General features: G+C 37.6%; 1 protein-coding gene across 8 annotated transcripts in view; it reads right to left on the bottom strand.

The window, feature by feature from the left end:
- kirrel3b (kirre like nephrin family adhesion molecule 3b) overlaps positions 1–26,133 on the bottom strand; it is a 220,662-nt gene that overhangs the window by 62,466 nt on the left and 132,063 nt on the right. For all 8 annotated transcript variants that reach the window (XM_027999136.1, XM_027999135.1, XM_027999137.1 and 5 more), the window contains 2 exons: positions 17,067–17,216; positions 11,294–11,443 (listed from right to left, as the gene is read on the bottom strand). In XM_027999136.1, the coding sequence (XP_027854937.1) occupies positions 11,294–11,443; positions 17,067–17,216 (300 nt within the window). The remainder of the gene's footprint in view (positions 1–11,293; positions 11,444–17,066; positions 17,217–26,133) is intronic.

The following is a 26,133-nucleotide window of genomic DNA, read 5'->3' as shown; positions in this document are numbered from 1 at the left end:
TGCATCATGTAACAAAGCTTAAATCCTCTTGAACATTAAATAACTTCACTGTTCTTAAATAGCCTCCACACTCACCAGATCTCAATCTAATCAAGCACCTTTGGGATGTGTGGGAATAGAGCACTCACATCATGGATGTGCTGCCGACAAATATGAAGCAACTGTGAAATGAGATAATTTCAATGAGGACCAAAATATATAATTAATGTTTGCGACACTTTGTAGGATTTACATGATGTAGACAATATTTAAATGGAGGGGAAGTTGGTGGGAGGGGGGACATTCTTTTTAATACTTCATGAATATTTATAAACCAGTAATAACAGCATGAAGGTGATAAATAGGTAAACACATAAGTGGCATGTTAATTGGAAAGATAACATTCAGCCTAGAATTTAAGATTATGTGTTTTCCATCTATCCTAAGAATTTAAGACAGCAATATAATGTCTTCTATACTTTAACTGACATAATCCAGAGGGCTACAAATGACTGGTTTATTTTTCTATAAGAAGATGACAAAAATGTACATGAGAATAGTTTGATGGATGGGTGATCTTTTGCTTGTTTTGGGATCTCTAACATATCAGAAAGTGTTTTACAGAAGGGAGGAGGCAAATCTGGTGAAATGATGTGAGGATGACAACCTCCATGGTTGATAGTGGATATGAAGAAGGAGAGGAGACCTCATCATCCACTAGTCATTTGAGAGCTTCAAATACCTTGGGATGCAAACCAGCGGCTGTATTTTCTGAGGAAGCTCAGGAAGTTTGCCATGTTGACTGAGAACCTCAGGAATTTCCACAGATGCATTGTTAAGAGGATCTACACCAGCTGTATCACTGTGTGGTACGGCAGTGCCACTGTCATGGATCACAAACACTTGCACAGAGTGAGAAACAAATTTGAGAGGTTCATCAGGACTCCACTACCGACTCTGCAGTACATTTACAATTGCAGAGTGTACATGAGAGTTGCCTCCATTGTCAAAGACCCCTATGGCCCCAAATATGGACTTTTCACACATCTTATAAAAGAACAAAATGAAGGAATACTAGCTTCAAGAATGTTTTCTTTCCCTCTGCCATCAGACTCTATAACAGCTAATAAAGTGGGAAGTAATATGGAATGCCTACATTCACACTGCTAACAATTTGCTTATATTTTATTTGCATAATTTAGAGAGAAAGCGAGCAACAGAGAAAGAGAGAGAGAGATTGATTCTCTTGTTTATCTGTACCTGTACCAGCTTACAATTACTCCATATGAAAAATACAACACTGACGTTTTCATCTGATTTAGATTTTTTTTAAACTAGCAGTTGAATTAGTTAAACAATTTTTTATTCAGCTCTACAGCTGAAGGATATAAATACACTGAAAAAACTTGCTAATGGTATTTAGCAAATGTGCACCTGAATGAAAGTGTTAGAAAAGCCAGAAATGGTCCTTAGACAATTAGTAGAATGTAATGAAGTTACTCTGAAGAAAAAATGTAAAACCGAGTAGATGTTTTTAAGCACTTTGGATCAGATGAAAGACAATACAAACGTACTGCTGTTTATCAAATTTGATGGACAGTGAGACATTAATGTAAGTGGATCTGAATTACTCATACAAGATCCTTCCCCCGTGCCTTTCTACATATTTTAGAACTCTTACCTTAAAAGTTTCTCATTCTCCCCAACTTAGTGTTTCTTATCATTTGGGGAATCAAGGCTTTGAATAGTCAGGTCAGAACTCCCTTTCTTCCCCAATTAGTGAAACATTTTAATGAATGCAGAGGGTCATTGGTAGTAATACCCTTGATATTTATAAATAGTACCAGATGAAATGAACTACGGATGAAAATAAAATGAGGAGATGCCAGATCTGATAAACACTTGCTTCAACGCAGCTTAGCCATGCGTAGCTGCAGTCAACACTCAGCACAGATTGCGAGGGTGCTGACACTGCTGCTCACCACATTGTTGCTATAGTTTTCATTCTTGCGTGTGTGTATGTGTTTAAAAGTGAGGAGGCAGGAGCTTCGCGTTTCAGATTCCAAATTATATTTTTAAAAATAGTAGCTTCTTATTTTTGGTTCTTGCCAAGTATTCGCCCGATTGCTTTTAAAAAGTTTTGTAAGAGCAAGAAGAGAGTTTTCCAATAGCTGTTGCATTTACAGCCAAGGCAACAACATTTAGAGAGCAAATTCAAAATCAGTTCAACACCTGTACACAGTCGGAGCTGTTGTTGTGCAGAGCACAGATGTATTCACGTCATATTTTTTCCTTCAGCAGAAATGTAGAAAGATAGACAGGAAAAAAAATCCTGCTTGCAATCTGTCAGCCATAATCACGCACCTGTTCTCAGATCCTGATATCATAGATGTAGTTATCTTCCTGTCTCGAGTTGCAGAGAACACAACAGAAAAAAAAGTGAAATATGAATGTTACAGTCAGACTTTCTTCTAGAATGACTGCAGCTTCGGACACCTTATCTCCACTTACATGTGTTTATAATTCTGAGATGGTGAGTCTTAGCCCAACTCTAGTGAAGGAGGATTTGGTTACAAAACTTAATGAGACTTAGAAAGTTTTAAAGGCACTATAGTAAAGGAGATATGGCTGTTTTAGATTCACTTCTCTCTCCAATTGAGTTACTTGTTCATTGAAGATTTTCTTTTGCTTTTACAGTAAACTTGGGAGCTTACTGTTCAGCTGTGTACTTGGATAATTCATATAGCTTTCCAAGTACACAGGTAGTTTGAGGCATCAGTTTTACAGCATAATGGATGACCTTACCACATTTTGCTTTTTTATTATAAAAATTATAATCAAAACATAATTTTCTATTCATCAAGCTTAAATTAATAATTTAGAATTTTTAAAGTCAGGTGCTAAAAATTAGAGGTAGGATGAAAAGGTCCGAGACCAAGCAGGACATTACTATTTTATACCAACACCATTCTCAAGTGGTTTGCTTTATTTAGTCTCACCTATACTGTACACTACAACATATGCTAAGTCAATTCAGCCAAGATCTCATTTCTTGCTACCCAGATAATCTCGCTCATGTTCATTAGAGGGATTTCTGGACCAAGTACAAGCTATATTCAGGCGAGAGGCTAATTCATCCAGGACAGGTTGCCAGCCCACCACCAGGCCAACACACGTGTCACCCATGCACATGCACACCCACACACTCTCACTTCCTAGATGAAATTATGATCACCAGTTAAATTAGCATGCATGTTTTTGGACTGTGGGATGAAACCAGAGAATCTGGAGAGAGTCCATGCATGCACATGTAGCCATGTAAACTTAACTAAAAATACTGCAAATTTCAAAAACATTGAAAGTGTCAGTAAGTCCATTTTTTCCTGGTAAAAAAACAGTAGAGAGACCATATCTTTCCTACTTCAGCTTGCCTTCGTTGGCTTCCTATTAAAACCAGAATAGAATTCAGAATTCTCCATCTCACATATAAAGTCCTTAATAATCAAGCTCTGTCATATATCAAAGATCTGATTATTCCATATGTTCCTAACAAAGCACTTCACACTCATACTGCAGGTTTTCTATTGGTGATTCCTTGAATTTCTAAAAGTAGTAGAATGGGAGGAAGGTCTTTTAGTTATCAGGTTCCTCTCCTAATGAATTCGCTCGCAGTTTCAGTCCCAGACACCCTGTGTATTTTAAGACCAGACTTCACATTTTCTTTTTTAAAGATTATAGTTAAAAACAGATTTTTTTTTGATCAGAGGATTACAAGAATTATCGGGGCGTGTTAATCATATGTGTTTCACGTGTTTCTCGACATATATCAAGAGTCAACTGCCTAGCTGTTGGATGAGAGAGGGAGTCACCCTGGAGATAGAGAAGTAGAAGAAGGTAGAGCCTAATCCAGTGGGGAGCACTGCAGTCTGGAAAACCGGTTCTCCCTGGCTCTACCTTTCTTTTGTCTAATTCGAACAGAAGTAATTGGTGAGAAAGGTGACTACAAGTTAACACAAAACTGTTCAGTAGGTTTAGGTTTTCTTTAAGTACCTGTGTAGTTATACGGCAATAGGATTAGGCTGCTGGAAAACAAACTGACCATTTTTCCTCACTCTACAGTCTTTGTCTTCTACAACTCTCCAATTTGCATTATTTGTTATTATTTTAACTGTTAATGTTATTTTTTCTCTCAGTTTTTTCACTCTCCATGGAAGGTAAATCTTGTCCTGCATTCTGCTTAATTTTGATACCTTCCTAGATGGGGGGATCGGCTGAAATAATGGTGACAGCAACTAAAAGCCCCTCTCCTGCAGTTAACGTTTTTTATTCATTGACAAAGAAAATATTCCTACATCAGTTCTTCTGTTTCTTGTGGTGCATTCTGTTCTGTCTTTTCAAATCCTTTGTTGGTCATGGCAAATGGCTATTTGTATTGAGACAGGTTCTGCTGAAAGGTTTCATCCTGTTGAAGGGGAGGTTTTTCTCCCTTGCATGAGGTTTTGTCCTTGTGTATGATTCGCTAGATTAGGGTTTCTTTACTGTCGCTACATGCTTGTCCAGGAAGAGTGAATGCTGCAAGTCAATGGCTCAATGCAATCTGCTGGATTTCTACACATAGAAAACTTATTCAAAACTTAAGTTCAATAATAAATTGCAATTTATGAATAATTTGACCACTAGAATCAATTGTAATATGTGCATGATTAGACTGACTTTTTTTTTTGTGCAAATTACCTTGAGATGACATGTTGTGAATTGCCACCATATAGAGAAAAAGAATGGATTTTTTTCTATTCTTTGTGAATTGATCACATTAAGTACAAATTTACCCTAAGATAAAGTTCTTTTTTTGCAGGTTTTTAAGAAGTACTTTGATCATTCTATAGATATATTGTGTAAAATGAGACCAAACCATTAGTTGGTAACATTACTATTGCTCTCTATTGTTAGGTTTGAGCACCTAACACCTTTCTGTAAAATATCATAAAATTATGTTAATCACTTAAGGGTTGTCAAACATTTTATATATGGACAAAGTTCAATTTTAATGTGAAGCAGTTTTGTACTTTTTTCAGCATAAAGAGTTAAAACTCCTCATTTACTTTTACTTTTCTTCTAGCCTGTTCTGCCTTTTATACCATGCCCTTCAAGTTAATTTCCATTACTAAAAAGATGGCAGCATGATCCTTGAGAAATAATGAATTCCGACTTATCCACTGAAATGGCTGATTCAGCGTTGGCAGTTGGAAGCAACAATAACAAAAGGTACCCTTGGGCCTTTGTGCACATGAATATTGTTGCCGAAGCGTGGGTCCAAAACATTAACAATGCAAGGGGAAGGGAAAACAAATATCTTGCCCACAATGGTTCATTCAAATGGCATGCTATCAATTATGTCTGTTATACAACAGGCATCACATTGTGTTCATGAATGCTTTTCATTTTGACAAATGTTTGGGAAGGTCTTTGAGTTTCACTCCCTGAAAAAACTTCACATAAATCTCTTTTTAATTATTGAACAAGTGATCCTGTCAAATACGGCTATCTTAGCGTAAGTCAAATGTAAATTCAACAAATCAACCTGTAAAAACTGCCATCGAGCAGAATTAATTGGTGAGAAAGGTGATTACAAGTAAACACAACATTGTTCAGTAGGTACGAAAGTTAAATATGTTTTTTGTTTTTAAACATTCCCACCAATTTTTTTATAGTTGTTTGTCAGGCGCAGTCGGTAAAAATCAAGGCAACATTTTGATTATGACACAAGCACTTTCTGTTATCTGTAATATGGTCTGTGAGTGTATATCAAACTCTTAAATATAAGAAATATTTCTGATATATACATAATCACCATCACAATAAAGTTGTAATTTTACCTGCTGAACTTAAACTATTACTAAACATGTCTTCTGTTTTTGTTTTTCCAAGTAGGACCAAGAAATTGAATCACATTAGTCCCGGTCTGTCCGTCTATTTCCTATGCTCAAAGAGTGCCATACATTTCCATTTGAAAGACTTAGCTTTAATCTTCTTCTGTTTTAAGCCTTTCTCCTGCTTTAATATATACTGTTTTAATGTGCTGTATATACTTGGTGCTGCCCCTTTTATTAAATGTGGTACAGAACATAGTTTCTTTGACAATGTTTGGTTTTGTAGTTGTTCTACGCTGAGAAGAAAATAACTAAAAAAGATGTATTGCTTTAAAAACAAATAGAGATAAATTAACTTTTTTAAGTGGTTAAATCTATATTTTATCTTGAGTACGTTTTGACTCTAGTCATCTCGTTACTTTATGCACTACCAGCGATTTTATCCATGAATAACTCTCGGTGGTGTTGGACCTTAGTTTTTATTACATGGGGCAGGCGAGACATTTTATATTTGAGGCATCAGGAGCATCTCTGAGGGGTTTTACTCTGTGTCTGACGAATCATTGATGCACTATAAATTAGAAGAGTGGATCTGTCATCAGAGCCCACTGTAGCTTTAAGGTTGGGCTGAAAAGGCTGTTACTACCATCAGAGAGAGAACTAAAACATGTAGGCTGCCGGCCCTCGAGGACCAACTTTGGGCACCCCTGCTCTAGACTAACACATTTGGATGTTATAAAATTGAAGCTAATAATATAAGAGTCAATCACAAAGTAAACGCTAAAGTTAAAAACATCATAGAAAAAAACAAAACAAAAACTTTTTTTAAAATTTGCCTTTGTCAAAAAAGAAGTAAAAAATAATTTGGACTAATTGATTTCATGGCTTAAAAAGAGCAGTTAGTTGTATGAAGTAGGATATAAAAGAATAAAACAAAAAATGGGTAAGGACCAAACTCTGAAAATAAAATTCCTGTCAATGACCAATTTACATAAGAATCAGGAGCCATCACATTTGATGTGACATGTCTTTATTTGTTGAATAGACTGCCACGTCTATACACTTAGGACATTTCTTTTTTCTTTTTACCTTAACCTTAATAAGGCAGCAGTGGTCTCTCTCCCCCAATACAGTCTTTCCTAAACTGAGGTAAAAAGATTAGAGCAAAATCTGAAGAAGTGCTAACCTACTACAAGTGGTATAATTGGCCTCAGGGGTAGGTTTTGGACCTGAAACCCTCCATTCTCTTCCCTCATGACTAATTCACAAGACCTTGATTTTTCCTTTGGCATCTTAGGATATAGCCTTCAAGCTGTGCAAATGTTTGTATGGGTTTAAGTTTAGTGCCGGTTTAGTTCTAGGAGATATTCAAAGAGGGACCTCTGTTATTCTTTACGAGTTTTGATGTAGTCAGTATTATGCATTATCTTTGTCTTTCTTCATTGACAGCTGGCTGCAGTAGATTTAATAAAACCATATGCCATATTTTCTTGAAAATAGATGGGTTAATAAGGCCAGCCTTCCTGAACATTTGACTCCATTTAGTTGCTTCTCTTTCACTCATCAGTTAGCTAATCATTAATCTGAAAAGCAGAAAGGTGAAAAGCAAACAAAAACTATTCCATGAGAGTTATGGGAGTAAATATTTGTCTTATGTTATTTACAAACCTATCAAAGTCATTGAAGAGAGTTTCGTCTGAAATGGCGCAGAGCGGAGTTTGGTTGATATTGAGTTATGATAGATGCAGGAGAGGCTTTTACTGTAGATTTATTCTGAAGTCAGGTAAGGAAAAAAAAGTGTCTGTGTGTGTGTGTGCTAGTAAATTTAAAGGTGTGTGTATTGTGGGTATTTTTTCCTGTGCATTTCTATCCATGTGTGACCATACTGTAGGTGTGTATCGCCGTAGCCTTCTTCCCAGTCAATAGACTCACTGTCACACACTGGCAAGTAATTGACAGCTTGGAGTTTGCGTTGACACAGGACTTGCATATATTTTCTCCATTACCATCCGTATACGTCAGCCTGAAGTTCTCCTTGGCAGTGCTTTCAGAAGTCATCTTGCTTGGCAGAGGATTAAACAAACACCCTCTATTCTACCTTTTGGGAGGAAGTGATAAACTCTCTCACCCTAAGTAAGCCAAATAGCTGAAAAAAAGACTTTCCATTTCTCTGCTGTGGTGTGTACAGAAAAAAAACAAAAAACAGTTGCAGCATTTGTTCTTGTACCGCTTTTGTATGTTGGCACAACAAAATGTAAAGACCTGGAGAAATAGTGTTTTATTCTTCTGCTAATAAGTAAATAACAGCTTACGATAGGGATTTAACATGAATTGTTGTAAATGGTGGCGATGGAGCCAGACGTGCAGGTATGCCATGTCATGCTACTTAAAAGAAACTAATGTAGATGAAAGAATCCAGTTATGTTGTTGTTTTCCTATCTAGTCTCCCAGTCCACAATCAGTTGGTGATAGTATTACATGTTTAAGTTGCTTTGCCAAGCACCAATGCATCCAAAAAAAAAAAGCTGTGTAAGTTGTGATAATTAATTGATCTGCTTAAACAAACAAACAAAAAAATCAAAGACAGATGTTGTTTACAACATTTTCAGGCATAGCACTTTTACAAGAGGGAAAGTTAGAAATCCACAGAGACAAACCTATAACAAGCTAGAGAACAAAACGCAAGATTAAAGAAAACTCCAAAACTACCAAAACGCAAACTTTCAGCAAATATTGAAAATACAAATTGTAAACTACATATTGTGTATTTTCTTCCCCATAGTGGAATGCTTTATGTGGAAGTGGAATTATAAAGTTGTTTTTAAATTCTCAAGCATAGAAATTTAAATTAAGGAATATGGTATGAAGGAGAATTGCTTAAATGCCACCTTGTGAAAATACAATTACACCAACATTGATCAAATTAATTAGCCACCACCTTTCATTACGTGAAACTAAAGTAACATTTGTTTCATTTTCTGCCTTTGTCATTCGAAAAATGGATAACACAGGCAGAAATATTAGACAGTGACATTTTGCTGAAGTCTCAGTAAGAATAAGCACATTTACTTGTATGCATTTTCAACGAGGGAGTCACCAGTCACAGAAATTTCTGCTGCACTTTGTCTTCCCCTCTCTACTTTTTACTGGGTTCCTGCTCTCCTACAAATCGTTAGTTTCACTTTTCATTAGGCTGAATCAATAAGGCGGATCAGTGGCTGATGGTTTGGACTGCGTGGCAGACGCCCCGCTCGGTCTCCCCTTCTATTTTTTTCATTCTTTCTCTTGTTCTCTTTGCTCCTTCTTGGACTCCAGCTATTTCCTCTGCAACCATTCAGTCGAGGAGAATGCATGAGGCAGCGGGAAGCTTGAAGGGACTAACAAAGAGGGATGAGCCTAAAAGTGCTACCCAGTAAGACAGAAATGACAACCCTCAGTGGTAACCCACTAAAGAAAAATTAAGACTAGGTGAGCTCTCAAGCTAAAAGTAATTTTGAAAATGAAGGCAAGACACAAGGAAATTAGAATGAAACTGTACAAATTGAGCCAAAAGTCCATGCAAATGTTTCACTCTTGTCTAATTCTTTTATCTACAGCATTTCATTTTATAAAGATTCACTTGGGGTATTTAAATATGTCAGTCTTTATAATATAAAAAAAAGATTAGATGTTTGTTTTTTACCCAACTCAATAATTTTCTTTGTCTTTGTTGATTTTATACTTAATCTTGTAATCTTGTAAACCCAAATTGCCCCCAGGAGACTTGTTCCTGGTTTGGTCATGGGCAGTCATGTACACCTAGGGAAGTATTGTGGTGTATTTTGGAGGTGACTGCATTGGTGGCACTTCTCTGGTCTAATATGGTGAATAACCTAATGAGCCAAAAAGCATAGCTCTCCATTTACAGATCCGTATATGTTGTAATTTTGACCTTTGCTCAAAGCATATAGATCATAAATGAGACCCTGAATGCAAGCGGTTGAAACGAGCTACGTCTAGTGTGGCTGTGCTCTGCCTTAAAGCTTAATTGAAGAGCTCTGTTATCCAGTGGGATCTCTGAGTTTAGACCTTGCTCCACCTAGGTACCTCCCTTTGAAGGTTTCCCAGGCATGTTCCACTGGGAGGAGACCATGGGGCAGATCCAAATCTCACCAGAGGGACTCTAAGGACTTTTTGACAGAATGAACTTTTCCCAGGAGTCAGAGTAGTTTTCCAGGGCCATTATTTACACTGACCGTTTACACTGAATTTACCAGGATACAGGCCAAATACCTGAACAGAAATTTAAACCAGAAAAGGCACTAGCACAGAATAATTACTTTTCTTTTTATTTATCCTGAACTACTGGTCGCAGTTTTGTAGAGAGGGGATGTTGAGCAATTATGCTTATTTGGAGAATGTCATGCAAGCTTAAATTATAAAAAAAATTCTAGGTGTTGGAAACTTGCAAACTTTACATGACTAGGAAGTGTCTTTAAATGTGTTTGGTCTTCAGAAGTTAAATTACTGTAAAAGAACCACAGGTGATGGTTCTAGTGTTACAGTAATGATTAGAGCCCTTCTATTTTATTCTCCTCTTGCTAAATAAACTAAACTCTTTGATCTGAAATCCTTTTGTACAGTACACAAATCACTCATTATCAATGAGTGACTTTATATAAAGCGGTGGTCCCCAACCTTTTTAGTATCGCGGACCGGTGAAGTCTTCGCAAATTTGCTGCAGACCGAGAGGGGGGACAAAAATGATGGTGTTGCTGCTGTTTCTAACTCATTCTGCTGCTTGTGGGCTCAATGTTGGCGCACAAGACGTAACCGACAGAATCCGGTAAAAGGATTTTCAAAATAAAAGATCCTCCAAACTCTATACATAAAATAGAAATATTTAATTATTTCTTACGCAGCCCGGTACCAATTGGTCCACGGAGGTTGGGGACCACTGATATAGAGTACGTAGTGTAAACACTGTGACCAAATCATTGTTTTTATTTTTATTTCTAAAAATGTCATCAATTTCATGACACCTACTTATGTCTAGGCAGAACAAAAAAAATCAAAGGTCTAATAGTGAAAGGAGGAAATGTACATTTAAGTGGCCAGGGTACAGTTGAAATGGGGAATAACAGACCCTCTATTTATTCCTTCTGGCTTAGGAATGCTTTGGAATCCTCCAGAAAGAGTTAAAGAGAGATGTCTGAGGGTTCTTGGAATGGTTACTCCATAAACTTGATCTTGGATTAACGGAAGACAAAGGACGGCTGTATAGTGTTTCTGTCCTGAATAATATATATATATATTTTTTTTACTAATCCTAGGGAGGTATTTTTGGTACCACATAACCTTGAAATCTCTACAAAAACATGGGCTTGCTCAGCTGTGACTGGATGGTGGCTGGCTTTTCCACAGCTGTATTGTTTGATGGTTGTGTGTACTTAGTTCTGACTTACCCAGCACAGTGAGCCGGCCAGGACGGGACCTCATGGCAGCCTGGACAGCCTGGCACTCAAACACTGCATCGTCCATTAGCTCGACACGCTGGATGAGCAAATGATGCTCCCCTAAGCCATGGTCGCCAGTCACTTTGTAACGTGGATAGCCTGCAATGTAAACAATTCGTTATTTTATCTCACCTTCAGTGTCAAAATACAGTTCATCTGCAAAAAGCAAAGGTGTAAATTTCTGTATTTTTTTCTTACTTTTTATTCTCATGTCTCAAACGAATAACTCTTTTGCAAACTGTCTTACACAGCACCGGCATAAGCACATTAACTGAGCTGTAAAAGAAGATAATTTTAAGGGAGGTGAGGATAGATTACTTTATTAGTTTATGTGGCTAGATTGTTCATTTGTTAATTTACTAACAATACATTTTTACAACACTCATGGCAGTGTAAATGAGCTGCTGTGAAAGTTGCTGTATGCTGAGGAACCATGTTTTACTGCAACAGTAAACAGGAGCAGCTCCAGTTCGAGTTGTTTCAAGATTACTCTGTGAAATGATTTACAGTTTAATAAGAGGAGAAGAAAGCAGAGGAATATCCAGGAGACCTAGGATGTCAAGACAGATGGTTTTGAAGATAACACTCTTAAGCTAATCTAAAAATTTGCATAGCCCATGTGTTGTGAAGTGTATGTCTCCACAGGGGCAAATAAGCAAAAATATACATTTGTTTAACCTATAAACAATGGGGGGTGAATAACATGTTTTCAGAAACTTTATTCTCTCAAGTTCTCTTTCTATTTCTTTTTTACCTAGCTTCTTTATCGTGATTATTATGGGTAGAATTTGTGGAACGCAAGGAGAATGTATGTTCATACATATTGTACTTCAAAGAATGAGACAATTTCCAACTGAGTGGAGCTTTTTCTTCCAGCTGTCCTTCTGTAATTGATTGATGATGAAAAAAAAGAGATTGGAGTGAAGATTTTTTTTTTTCTGGAACACAAGGCCAGGCTGCACACAAAGCTTCAACCAAACTTTACGTTATATTTCACGAAACAAAACTTCAGACTTTAAACTCACTTCCTTCTCGCTCATCAATCACACCTAAAATAAATCTGCTAGCTTCTACCTAGGTGTGTAAGGTTAGACTTATACTTAAGGGCAACAAATAATAAGGGGGTAAAAATTGATTTCTCCGAAACTTCTAACCTACAGTCACCTTGGAGATTCTTCTAAACCCCAGGCCTTTAGTGATTTTCTGTTTTAGCTCCCAGATAGAGAGGGCAGTGGTATAACAGCTATTAAGTTCATGGATGTGTCTACGGCAAAACCCATCATATGCTCTGTGTCCAATTACTGAATTCAGCTTCATTGAATCCAGCAGCTTTTAATAGAGCATGAAGTGGGTCTCATTATAGGCTGGTGGGGTGAGTTACAGCCGATTAAGCCACTCTGTGCATTTCATCCTCCTACGTGAAGCCTTTAATCTTAAGGGTCTGTACAGTAAAAATACGAAGGACAAAAGAACGCCTCAACACAAATATTAAACCAAGGGAGAATGTAAACAGAGGAAGGCAAAAATAAGTGGCAGCATTAGATCGAGGATCTGCTGCATGATGTTTTGCTAAGAAATGGGACCAGATGATGTCACCTTCCTATAACTTTACTTTTACTTGTTAAATTGACGAAGGCTTTAACCTAAGCAAAACTAAATCATAAATTAAAGTACTAAAAATCTTAGTAAGGATTAGTTAATGTCTGTTTTTAATTGTATTAAAATAATGCTTTTAAAATCTATACTTTCAAAACTGCAAACCTTGTGAGTTTTAGTGATTACAAGCCAGACATGGTGGCTTCTGGTCAGTGTGCAGCAACTGACCAACTGGGCTGCATTTGTCCCACTTAACAATACCAACAATTTCTACTTTTGGAAATACTGTTAGTCACAGTTATGGTGTGGAAATTAATGTAGCATCAACCCTAAATTTTCTATACTTCAAACTTTGATGCACACTAGCAATTTAGTAATTTAAAACCAGTCCACATGAATATTTCATATCCATGGGACACAACATTTCTCATTAACTGTCTACACTTTTACAAAAATCCATTGTTAACTTTGTTCCTGGTTTCTCAGACATATGTGTTACAAAGCTACAGATACAAAACTCTCAGCTACATCAATCCAGCTGATCAGCTGCAACTTGTCCACCGAGAGGGGAGTAAACATACAAATATAATAAACTTCTTTGTTCATTTGGGTCATACAGCTGTTGCAAGTTAACCCAACGGACTCACAATCAGCTGATGAGGTAGACTGATACAGCGGGCAGTTGCACCAACAAAAACTTCATAGTAGCATAGAAAATTTTCAGTCCTGAAAACAGACGCAATCTTTGCAAAAGTCTCTTGCGAAAGTTTAGATGGTTGATATCTGCTAATATATTTTTGTATATTATGAATGTGCACACTTTCAATTTGAATTGTTTTAACCAGCTAAAATCATCTAGATGGAGGACTGTGGTGTTGTCTGACTGGATGTTAGCCTTCCACTTCTATGAGGATTAATAACTTTTCTTTAAACTCTTGGTTGTATGACATAGAAGTGCGAAAACTGAAACTGATTACTCCATCCAACCTCTCTTTATCTCAAATAAAACTGGTAAAATCATATTATAAAATTGTGTTTTTAATTTTTGTGTCATTTTAAAAGCTGGTGTTTTTACTCACGGCTACTTAACCATGATGATCAGAAACAAGCCCATGTCTTTAAAGGATGGACTGCTCTTTCAACCTAACAACAGTGCCTGAAGATAAATAAGAACCATTCCATGCACAAAGTCACCGAGAGAGAGATTTTTGCTCCAGTTTTTATGTTCACTGATGAGATCCAAGGCAGTAATACCAGCGCGGATCAGAAGGGTAATGATCATTGCACGACTCTGTGTGATGTGAACTTGCGCTGACTCTGGTCGAACAGCCTTGAGTTAACTGCACCCTCCAAAGAGACGGGGATGAACTTCACACACACTTTGTTTGGCTTGTCTTAATCGTGGCTTCACATAAGCCATGCAAATTTCTGTTACACAAACAGATTACCGTGCCAGTTACCTCATCTGTGCTCCTGGCATACTAAGAGTAATATTGCTGTGTGGAGACGTGGCCGCCTTCCAGTTTCATCTTGATGCATTAACCGGATCCAAACAGGGAAAAAAAAAATAATTTGCATCCATGATGGATAGTAAAAGATAAGGATGTTATCATCTCATTTTCGAAGAATTGAAACATCCTAATGTGTTTTGCCACCATATAAGCATCCTGATAATGCATTTTGTCAATGTGATTGAAATTACACTGTGGCACACATGAAGACTGATCACCTCTGCAGATGTGACGTGCACCTAGAAAGGGCCATTGATCTTGGATCTCAGCACATTTCAAACACACAATGTGTTACCCAAAGCAAACAATGTAAAATAGTCCCATTAAGGAGTAATGAATCCATCAGGGAGAAATGGATTTGTCTTGAGGGTGAATCAATGTGTATGTGCATGTGGGTTTTCATAAGTATGAAGACACTTGAAGCTTGGCTTGGTGATTCACATCATTCACCTGGTACTCGCTTTGCACTGTACCCGCTTTACACCAGGGAATAAAAGCAGGTTTGGCTGCAGCTGCAAACAGGTGTCCAGTGCTAAGTTTGCTCTCTTCAGAAGCAGGCGTAACACAAAGTTACTTTTAAAAGCTCTGCTGGCATTAGCTCGTCAAAAATGTAAACAGCCACCTTAATTTTCAAGGGACCTTGCTTATATCTGACAGGTGTGTTGTCACCACCATGTACAGCAGATACATCCTGCATCATGCATATTCATCGAATTGATTGGTATGTTGAGGGCTACTTCACTTTCTTTAATTAGAGTGGAAAAGCATAGCACAAAGGGGGAATGAAGAGGAAATTCAGGGACAGATAGGAATCATTGGCTTTTGTGCTATGATTTCTCGCTCTGAATGGTGAAAGAGTTCTCTCAGTTTAATCACTGCTCCTGTGAATGGAAACAGGTCCCAGGCGGAGGATGCTGCCAACACAGCTTCTTTCTATGAATAGCCGAGCAGACCTATATTATTGAAATGCTCCGTGCGACATTTGATTCGTCGCACTTTTTACGTATAAAGCTGCCACTTTCCTTTCATTGTGTGCGTCTCCGCAGCGATGTACCATTGCTCTTTTACCGCTGCATGCGTGGCGTGTTTAGGTAGGCAGGAGTGATAAAAAAGGACAGCTGTGGAGTGCTTTATTTTGAAAAAGTGTCATCTGTCTCAATAGAAGGCACTCAGCCCCCTGTCTGTAACATATTGGTGATTTTAGAAAACCTTTCTTCTCTAAGCTGGCGGCTATTTTTCTTCACACAAATCCTTCCCTTTTTTTAACTATCCTTATTTTCCTCCTCAATCACTCTCTTCTGGAGGAGAAAATGGTTGTGGAGAGGGCCAAGAATACTTCTTCTTGTCCACAAGTTTTAAGCTATTCACAGATGTTTTATTAAAGGCTGATCTACTGTACAGTAGTTCCCCTAAGTGTGAAGACTCAATGTTCTCTTTTTTTTCCTCTTTTTTTGTCCTTCATCTTACCTACCCTGCTGTGGAAATGAGATTTCATCTTGATCATTTTGTCTTGTTAAATCAATAAAAGCTGAAGAGGATAAATATCTCTGCTCTACTCTGAGCCTATATGAAATTACACTCTCTCTCTGTCTCTTTCTCTCTATATTCCCCTCCCTCTCTTTTTCCATTCTATCTCAAACAATCATAAGTACTCTCCCCGTCTGCATCTTCTTCCTCCAAAGGAGACTTGATGGCTGCAGGACTATTGTTTACAGCCACCTCTCAGTCTTCCCCAGGGGCCTAATAAGGACATGAAGAAAGAATAGGTTGGCTTTACTGGGGCTCTGTCAGTCTCTGAGGTTTAATCACACACCACATCTCTGAAAGAGGACTATTTGCTAAAGGTCAAAGGGTAGAAAACCCTCAATCTCTATTGCAGCTCATATTTAATCATTCATAACCATGCAGAATATTTTGTATTTGAGAATGGCCACAGCCGAATATTGAGTCATTGTGCCTTGAATTGTAATTACATCCAGTGGTTACAATGTGGAGGAGTGTGAGGCAAATTGAAAAGCTCTAAAATGAAAAGGCTGTATTGATAGAATAATGGTAGGGACAGAGTACAGTTATAAATGGATAAATGTTTTGGGTGAATTTAATAATCAAGATGAACATATTCTTCTTCAAAAGGTTGGCATACCATATGAGGATTTCAGCAAGGTCATGAATACTTTCTGTATAAAGCCAGGATGGATGGGCCACCAGGTTGCTAAATAACAGCGCACTAGTCCCTCTGCTTCAAATTAAGCAATTAACACAATTACGCATGAGATGTGATGTAATTAGGTGGAGGCCAGCTACTTTTCAAAATGTCAGTTAGCAGCCTGAAATTCAGCAGCCTGTATTTAGGTACCTCTGACCAGTCTCTGTGGCTGCTGAAGAAAAGCATCCGCACAGCATGATGTGCCACCACCAATCACCATTTCAGTGTGAAGATGGTGTGTCGAGGGTGTTGTGCAACATAAATTTTCGACCACATATAGGTCTTTTCATGCATGTAAAATTATTTTTGAATGCAGTGTCCAAATGTTAATGTTTCATTTCAGAGTCTTATTAGTTGAAATATAACAACAAATGATACACAAGTGCAGGGTAATATGCTAAATCCTTACCAGGGAGATCTCTGCCAACTCCCAGTGCTAGTCCATCTTTTATCCACAGGACAACACCACGGTATCCGGGGATGGTGCATTCTAACGTCACCTGCTCACCCGCCACTACCACCAAGTCCTGGGGCTGCTGGGTAAACATGGCCTCCACCCCTTGACAGAAAAAAGAAGGGAGAGGTTAGATCTGATTGGCTTGTCATTTTTAAACTAATCGAGACAAGAGGGCAGAGAAAGTTCAAAAACTAGGAGAACAAGTGATGTCTTCAATCTTTCAAATGATGAATGAAAGAGACAAATTTAACAAAAAAGTGCACAGTGTTCCCATTTCAACCAATTTCAGTCAAACCTCTTGTCAAATGATTGTTGCAGGAATGCTAAAGGGTGCCTTACAAATGTGGCCCATCATTTCACTATGCATGATATAAAGACAAGTTTCTGTAATCATGCAGGAGTGGAGCAGTAGGATTAAAGCGCAGGCTAAGAGACAGCTATCATAGCTCAGCTTGGTTCATTTATGCAGGATGTCACCGTGCAGATGGGTTGGGTCCATACACACCACAGCGGATAACACAATCTTGTCTGCCAACGCCGCTTCACCAGCATACATTAACTCGAGCTCACACCCATGTATTCCAACTGTGCAGCTGCTATTAACTGTACCGCTCCACAGCGTGTTCAGGCAGAAAGCACTGTGGAGTGAACTCCATTAGAGGTGTGTTAATGGGGAACGGGGTACAGAAACAGTAAAGGGTTGCTTGGTGTACATGTGGTAGCAGAGTGTGTGTAGGGGTGTTTATGCATGAGGGCGTGGGGAGGTGGGCAGTGGGGAGTCAGAATAAAGAGACACAGGAATACGGAGGAGTACTGATTTCTACTTTAGAATTCTGCCTATCAACTGAAGAACATGTACAATGACATGCATTCACCCAGACACTTAAAGGGCATATTTTCTATCTAAAGTTGTTTAGCCTGTGCCACTAGTTTATAACTAGGACCTTTGGGAGCATTCAGCTCTGCAAAGGAAATTCCAAAATCATGTTGACCTACAAATACCAAAATAGCCTTTTTTCTTTAAAATACTAACCAAAACATGTGGATGCAGTGCAAATTAGCACAACGTTGCAAAGCAAGGACAACCTCATTTTGTTTTTTGCGGACAAAACAAGGCATCAATGTGTGAGTATGATTGGCTCTGTTATTTAAAATGTGCTTTTAATCTGATGAGCTTTAAACGATAAACTCTTTTTGCTGTGATTGTTGCATGCTTTGTCTCATTGAGGGGGAGTGACAAAAACAAAGACACTTATATTGTACTCCAACGATTATGTCAGTGCAAAGAATGTGTGGACTGCCATCTCCCAAAGTGTCTTTGTAAACATACCTTTTGTTTTTTAGTTTGTCTTTTCAGAATGTCAAATCACAGAACATTTTTCTTTTTTTTCCATTCTGGCACACACGCACACACGCACACGCACGCACGCACACACACACCCACACACACACACACACACACACACACACACACACACTATATATATATATATATATATATATATATATATATATATATATATATATATATATATATATATATATATATATATATATATCTATATGTAAATATAGATATATATCTATCTATCTATATCTATATATAGATATATATATATAGATCTCTATATAGAGATCTATATATATCTATCTATATCTATATATAGATATAGATAGATACATATATATAATATAAAGTACTAAGCAATCATTGCTGATTTGCTATAATTCCTAAATTTCTCCCCAAAAGTTCTTAAAATACAATGAAGGAAGTCAGTTTAGAGTCACCTAGCAAGAACTTGTGAGTTAATTAGGTTCAACCGGTCACATTAATGCAATTTAAAGCCTGGCTAGGTTTTCAGAAGGAAAAATGTCCTAATATCCTCAGAGTAAGGGACAATAGAGAAAGAGAGTGACACATGTAAGAGAGGCTTGAGTACTACCATCAGGGTAGCAACATTCATCCATCTTTCTATCGTGTCTGCCAAATAAATCTCTGTCTACCAGATTTATCCTTCCATGGCTATCACAGCACACGCAAAAACGACCACCTCATCTGTCCAGTCTTTATCCTTGGAAGGTGTAGCACGTAACAGAGAGAAAACAACCTGACTCCTCTTTATGACATGACAAATGCACCATAACTGAAGCAACTGAATAAATAAATAACTGACTGAGTGAATGAATGAAAAATAAAGGTGAACATGCTTGTTTTATCAGTTAAACAGTGTTTAAAAATATCATACACAGTCCACAGTCAGATCCTCTTTATCTGTGGCTCGAAGCCTCAGACAACCTTGTGAATTTTTTTTTTGTTTTTCCTCCTCTGCAACAGCCCACATAAGTACAATGGCTAGACCTTCAAAACAAAAGAAAAGAAATGAGATTAAACTTCTTGCTAGAAGAAAGATTAGTGACAAAAGCAGAAAAAAAATGCTTTCTTTATCCCTTTGGAGTCACCAAACTCAACAATTTTATCATGAATCATTATGAAAAAGCTACCTTACTTTTAAAAGCGAAGTGCTCACTCAAACATCTAAAAATCTACAGCTGTCTGAAGCACAGTTTATGCAATTGAAAATCACTTTTTCATCCATTCAAATGACACAACACAAAACAACTGTCAGCAAATCCGAGATAAAAACAAAGATGAAAAACTATCAGCATTTTAAAATGTGGGAAAACATAACTGATTTTTGGCACTTTCTGCATGCTTTTTTTTCTATAGGCTGCCAACTAAATTATAGGGACTGTATTAAATCCAGCTGCCAGGTTTGACTGAATGGCCAGGATACAGGAGAGTGAGGCTATAGATCTTTGACAACTAGTGCCCAGCTCTTTAAATGCTGTAAAGAAAACAGCAGACAGTTAAAAACTGAGCAAAAAGCCATACCCATAGAGTGGACCAACACTTTGCTTTCCCTAATGTTGTCATTTCACGTTGGATAATTTGTTTACCATCAGACGGCTGCTGCATTTCAACACACTCCATCAGTATTTCCCCCCCTCGGTGCTAACTGCCCCCAATTTCATCGCTCTTTGCCAATCGGGCCTCAAAATTGCCATTACAGACACACACTCAGGCCACTTCAGAAGAATAATCAGCATGCTGTCTGTGCGGCATGTGGCCACACAGCAACAAAGCTTGGCCTGTGATCATTATCAAAAACTATTACCCCTCTGGCCGGAGCAGTTTATACCAGCAATTTAGAAGCATGGGGCGAAAGCGTCACAATATGGAGGAGAGGGTTAGGTGGTGGTGTGTTTTGTTATTTAGCAGCCAAGGACCACAGTTTCTTTGTTTTATTTCATTGCTGCCTGTGGAGTTGAGCTGGTAAGAAAGTTAAAGTATCAGTCCAAGTGTGTGTGTTTGTGTATGTGGGAGAATTGTCATCTTTCTTACTCAGTGTTGCCATAGGTGACAGGCATCTTGTTAAAGTTGTGAGGTTATAGGGTCTAAATCAAGTTATACTTATAGACTGCATTGAGATGATCACAGGGCTTACGGTGAAATGAAAAGCTCTCCCTCCTCCTGCAGAACCTCCTGGTGGGCTATTTGTTTAAACCACAATAAAGAGATGCACCCTGTATGGAAAAGGAAAGTGGATTCTCTGACTATTTGACGAGCTTGACTTAACTTTTTCCTAGTTTAACCTTAGTTGCAGGATAAAACTTTAGCAATAAGCAGCCTGTAATTTAGCAATTATTTAAAAATAATCTCCTAATAACAAATGTTCTGTTATACAGACTTTATAACTTTAAATTTTGGTCCTGAAAGAAAAGTAAACATTTCAGGACATTGCTATAACTTACTTTTTGAAATGATTTTTAGATTAGAACTCATTTAAATAATCTCCTTATCTAAACAAAAGTCTCCACTATAGGTAGCTTCAAAGTGGAGGGAATAATGAGTCATAATTACTTACAAAATACAGTACTGCCAGGGTTTTTTTTTAACAATAACTACTCATTACATAACAAAAAAATATGCATTAGTGTGATGGTGGCACACTAATTAATATGGAAAATATGTGAATTATCTTTTAATGCTTTTTAGAGAAATTGTTTTGGGCAGTGGCTTTATTAAATACGTATCCACATACGTATTTGTGTTTGCTGCTTGGACATTAATTAATTTTTATGGCTTGACTGAAGCTAAATTTAACTTGGTTATAGATTTTTTCACTACAGCTTCCCATAGGGAAGTAATGCTCTAGTTTGTCAATTGCAAAGAAGAAAAGAGAGAAAACTGAAAAAAAGAATAGAATTGTGGCAGTAATATTATGATTACCAGCAATGTGACCTCAGGCAAAACTCTGACAAATAGGTACAGATGACTAAATTGCGAATGGACGACAGTTGGTTCAAATCATTCAGACCAGAATAAAAAAGGAAAAAGAAAAATTATATGGTATATACATATTCACACCAAAGGGCAATTTAGAGAATCTAATTGACAGTCATTTGTTTTGAACTGTTGGAGGAACTGGCGAGATCACACACATCTACAAAGATAACAAACAAACTTAATGCAGAATTTGTCCAGGATTTGAACCTGGACATCCTTGGGCCTACTTGTTGAAAGGTAACAGTACAATTATGAAAGAAAGCAAGAAAGCGAATAATAGATGCCACCATACATACATGGGTTCTAATTTATAATCTTAATAAAATATGGAGATAATAAAAAAATAGAAAATTATACATATAGTTTGATCATATATTATTTTGTTAAGATTTAATCTTACACCCTATTTCCAATTATTGGAATTCTAATCCCAGTTCAGGAGAGTTGGCATTTATAAAACAAGCAAAAGCATCAGCACTGGTCTCTTGTAACAAGATTGTCCTATAAATGACTGAGTAGATTGTAGAAAAATCACAATAAATTATTGGCTCATGCCGCCATGGGCAGTTGCCCATGTTGCCCATATCAGAAACCGCCACAGATAACAAGGGTTTCAATGGGTTTTACCATAGTTTTTATCATGAATGTACTATTAGGTATGAGAATAGTGATTTGGTTTGTTTTGTTACTGGCTAGACACTGCAATAAAATAATCCAACATACTTTAAAAAAAGGTTGTAACATAAAATCTAATGAAGTATTTGTCGAAGAGTTGATTGAGCCAAATCAACTCATTTTCTCATCTAAAAAATGTTTATCCCTAAGGTGCAGCCTATGTTAGAAACCAATCATGAATATTTCATAAAGCTTCAACCAGGCCAATAAAGGGAGGCATGTGTGACTATCAGTCTTATCGTTATGTCCAAATTCTTCTTTCCCTGCCTGTCCACTTGTAAAACAAACACTGTATACAGACTGATAATATGCTTGGCCCGTCTATGCTGTGATGCTTGCCATTATGAGTAAATTTTATCTGTGGGAATGCAAATTCATGAAGCAGGGAAGATAAACATCGGTGCTGCTGGAAGACTGCATTTCTGCCCTCTCTCACACCCGCACATTAACAGAGCATGGCAGTTGCCAGGGCGCAATCAAGATGGATAGCCTCCAATGATGGTTTCTAAAAATTACAAATGGCAACAGAGAGAAGGGCCTAGAGGGCATTCTCTTTATCATCAGCAACATGGCCAGAAGAAGGGAGATTTCATGGACATCAAAAAGTGGAGGATCCGGGGCAACAAACGCCTCACTTAATCCCTTTAGGCAGCTGCATCTTCATTTTCAGTTCATATGAAATAGGAAACAAAGTTCATTAAGAAATCCAGAGGCGAGGAATGGATTATTCTCCCAAAATCCAAAACAAACTAATCCTCCACGGATTGATAAATCAAGGATGTGCTTTAATAAAGAGCAAAGGTCTGCAAGCCTGACAGTTTCTAAGCCAAGAGAGGCAGTGATCTCAAATATAACAGTACACCAAAAGAAATCTAATTGCTGGATGTATATGAGACTTTGTGTTCATAAGTTCTGTAAATACAAGACCTATGGCCGCTGATTGTAATTACTGTATAAAACAGTAACTCCTGTGGGCTGGTTTCCAAGGTAACTTCGGTTCAAAGAGAATGGTACAAATATTCTAGTTAGCATAAATGCAACTGAGTACCACCTAACCCTCCTCCCCTGGCTGCTATTGATTAAAAAAGTAGGGAAACAGAGAGAGATTCACTTTGCAGACCAGACTGCATTTTTAGCATACACTTCTGCATAATAGGAAGTGGGGACATAAAAGAGATGCAAATGAGCTGGAGAACTGGAGAAGAGAAGTTTGTAGGTTTAGATGGCGACTGATTGAACAGGAAAGGTCTCTTCTCTTTTTCTGTCATCATTATATGGTTTCTTTGCCCGTATTCCCCTCTCCACTGACTCTTGCCTCTTCAGTTCATTCTGTCATGGGAGTATTTCTTTAAATGTTTGTTTTAAGAGCTGAGGGCCAACCCTGTTATTGTCTTGTCTCTGACATATGAAGTCTTCAGTGCTCAATGAATGTCTGGACATAAAGGCACTTGATGGTCCACCATGGGAGCATCAAGAGCATGTTTTTAAAAGGAGATATGCCTTCAAAAGTGTTCAAAGTCAGTCTGCATTGAGATTGATCACATTCATTAAGGAAAGATGAGCATTTGAAAAAGACTCAGCTGACTGACTTGATGGATGGTGGGCAGAGAGGGTCTTAGTTCAATAGGGCATACAGTATCGTATATTCTGAGGCAGAGTCCAATTTTTCTTTTACGAGGGATTCACAGACACAGACAGGTGAATTAAACTGCCCTTTGTGCAGCCATAACTCATAGTTTTTAGGGCTGACAACTTAAAAGTGAAAGTCTTGACTTTTATGACATTGAGCATTTTTGTCTCAGTAACTGAGATTAAATAAAGAGATACATCAAAGCTCTTGGAAAAAAGTAGGACAAGCAGAATATCTCTGTGTGCCTGGAAGTTCAGAAAACAAAAAAAAAAAAAATTATGTTTAGGTATTTACTGCCATTAAGAATTTGCATGGCCATTTATCTCCACAATTAATAAAAGCATTTCACCACAAAGAAATTTAGAAAATATGCATTAGCTTAAGTACAAAAGAGTTTTTATCCAAAATAAAGTTGGGAAGAGACAAAATGACAATGGTATAAACTTGGAGTGCAAGTTGATGAAGAGGCGAATTGACAGACATTTTCTGTAGGTGCTTTGAAGTGGGAAAAAGGCATCTAACGATGAAAATTATTGCACCTACCAAGAATGTAAATAATTTCATACAAAGCCTCTAAATATTTAGGACAGCTGTCTTTTCTTGCAATGAACTTAATATTCCAAACAGGTATTTTGTTGTTTTTCTTATTTTTGTTTACTAAATGAGCACAGCTAAAATGTATTTGTTAGAATAATTATCTAAGTTCATTTACTTGTGAGTTTATTTGAAAGGTTATGTTTTCATATTATTATTTGATGTTACTTGACTTCTTTTCTTCTATGAAATACTATTAACCATTTGTAGGATGTTTGCCTGAAGGCTAGAGACTTTGCACATTCCTGTGGTATCAGCTTCCATCTGTAACTGATTAGTTGTGGTCAGCCATGTCCTTTTAAGGGCATGCCCACAGAAGGTTCTAGGACACCCTGTAGAAAAAGGTCATTGGTCAAATTCTTTGTGTGACTATGTGAGAAGGCCCAACCTCCTTCCTTGTATTTTCTAATAAAGCCAAATGCAGAGAAAGATCTGGCAGAGTTGATCCCAGACAGTGTTTTACAGCGATTCGTCGCGTCTCGGATCTTCCCTCCTATTCTGCAGAAAAGACAATCACGACTGGTCTGAATCCTTGCTAGATAGGAATTAAATAAACCTATCAGTATTTCTTCTCAATTAAATTAATTGTATATTTACTTCTAACATGAATACCAAACTCTGTCTTTTCTAAATCCCCATTTTACGGTTAACAAACATGTGCTGCACTACAGAACTATTTGAAACAAAGACGTGTAAAAATGAATGTTAAAAGGGGAAGTTGTTCTTGAAATACATGTAAATCACTATGTGTTTTGCAAAATGTATACGTATATTCCAGATGGTATATGGAATCCAATGATTGATCCAATGACAGACAGATAGGCAAACAGATAAATAGCAGGCGGACAGACTATTCCAATGTCACTGATACATTGCACAAAGGTTTTATTTATTACCTCTTGATACTTTTACAATCATAAAGCTCAAATTGAAATGGTCTTCTGGAAACAGGAATGCAGTCTCATTAAAAGAGACTATTTCAAAGCCCCTACTCTGACTCAGAAGCCCCATTCAACACTCTCCAGACAGTGGAGACATCCATTTTCCTCTCATCGTCTGCAGCTATTGCTTCCCTTGGAGACAGCCTCATCTCATTCTTCTTCACTGGCTGCTGTGACATTGAAAGAGACCCCTAATCAAAACATTTGTCTTTCTTTCAGCCTGTGCTCAGACCGGTGAATGAGAGCTGACACCAGAGGGAGACGTATTTGTCCCAATCAGGGCCTCATCTCCGTGTCACCGTCGGGCGAGTGTTTCATCTCGACAGGGCACTGATGAATCCGCCACTTAGCCTTGATTTGGAGGAGCGGCTCGCCACCACCAAAGTGCCAGGTTAAATCACGACGTCAGGGGCTCAGCCACCACCATTACAGGCAACACAAGAAAGCTACCTTTACCCTAAATTCTGATAAATGCTGTAGAATTGATCCCTTCCTTGTCTATTATCAAGAGAGCTGTGATCACAGTGATGTGTTGTTGGTTACTGTGACTATAAATAATGTTGTTGTTATTGCTTTCCTTTCCTGAAGGAATTTAAATGTCAGTGGTTGTTTTATTTTGTGTCATCCCTTGATTTAACTTCTCTTATTCTTTATGTGATATCAGAATTGGGTTAAATGACAAAATATATATCTCTACACTTACAGTTTCTTAAAAGCATGCTTGTAACTTGAGTCACATTTCTGAAATCACAATAATGATTTATTTGGAACTAAAATAAATCTTTTAGCTCCAAGTATGTCTAATGTGCTGTTCCACATGTAGTGGGTGGC

Source organism: Xiphophorus couchianus, chromosome 18 (genome assembly GCF_001444195.1).
Source record: "Xiphophorus couchianus chromosome 18, X_couchianus-1.0, whole genome shotgun sequence".
Lineage (NCBI taxonomy): Eukaryota > Metazoa > Chordata > Actinopteri > Cyprinodontiformes > Poeciliidae > Xiphophorus > Xiphophorus couchianus.
Note: the sequence above shows the minus strand (reverse complement) of the source record. Positions and strands in the feature narration are given on the sequence as shown.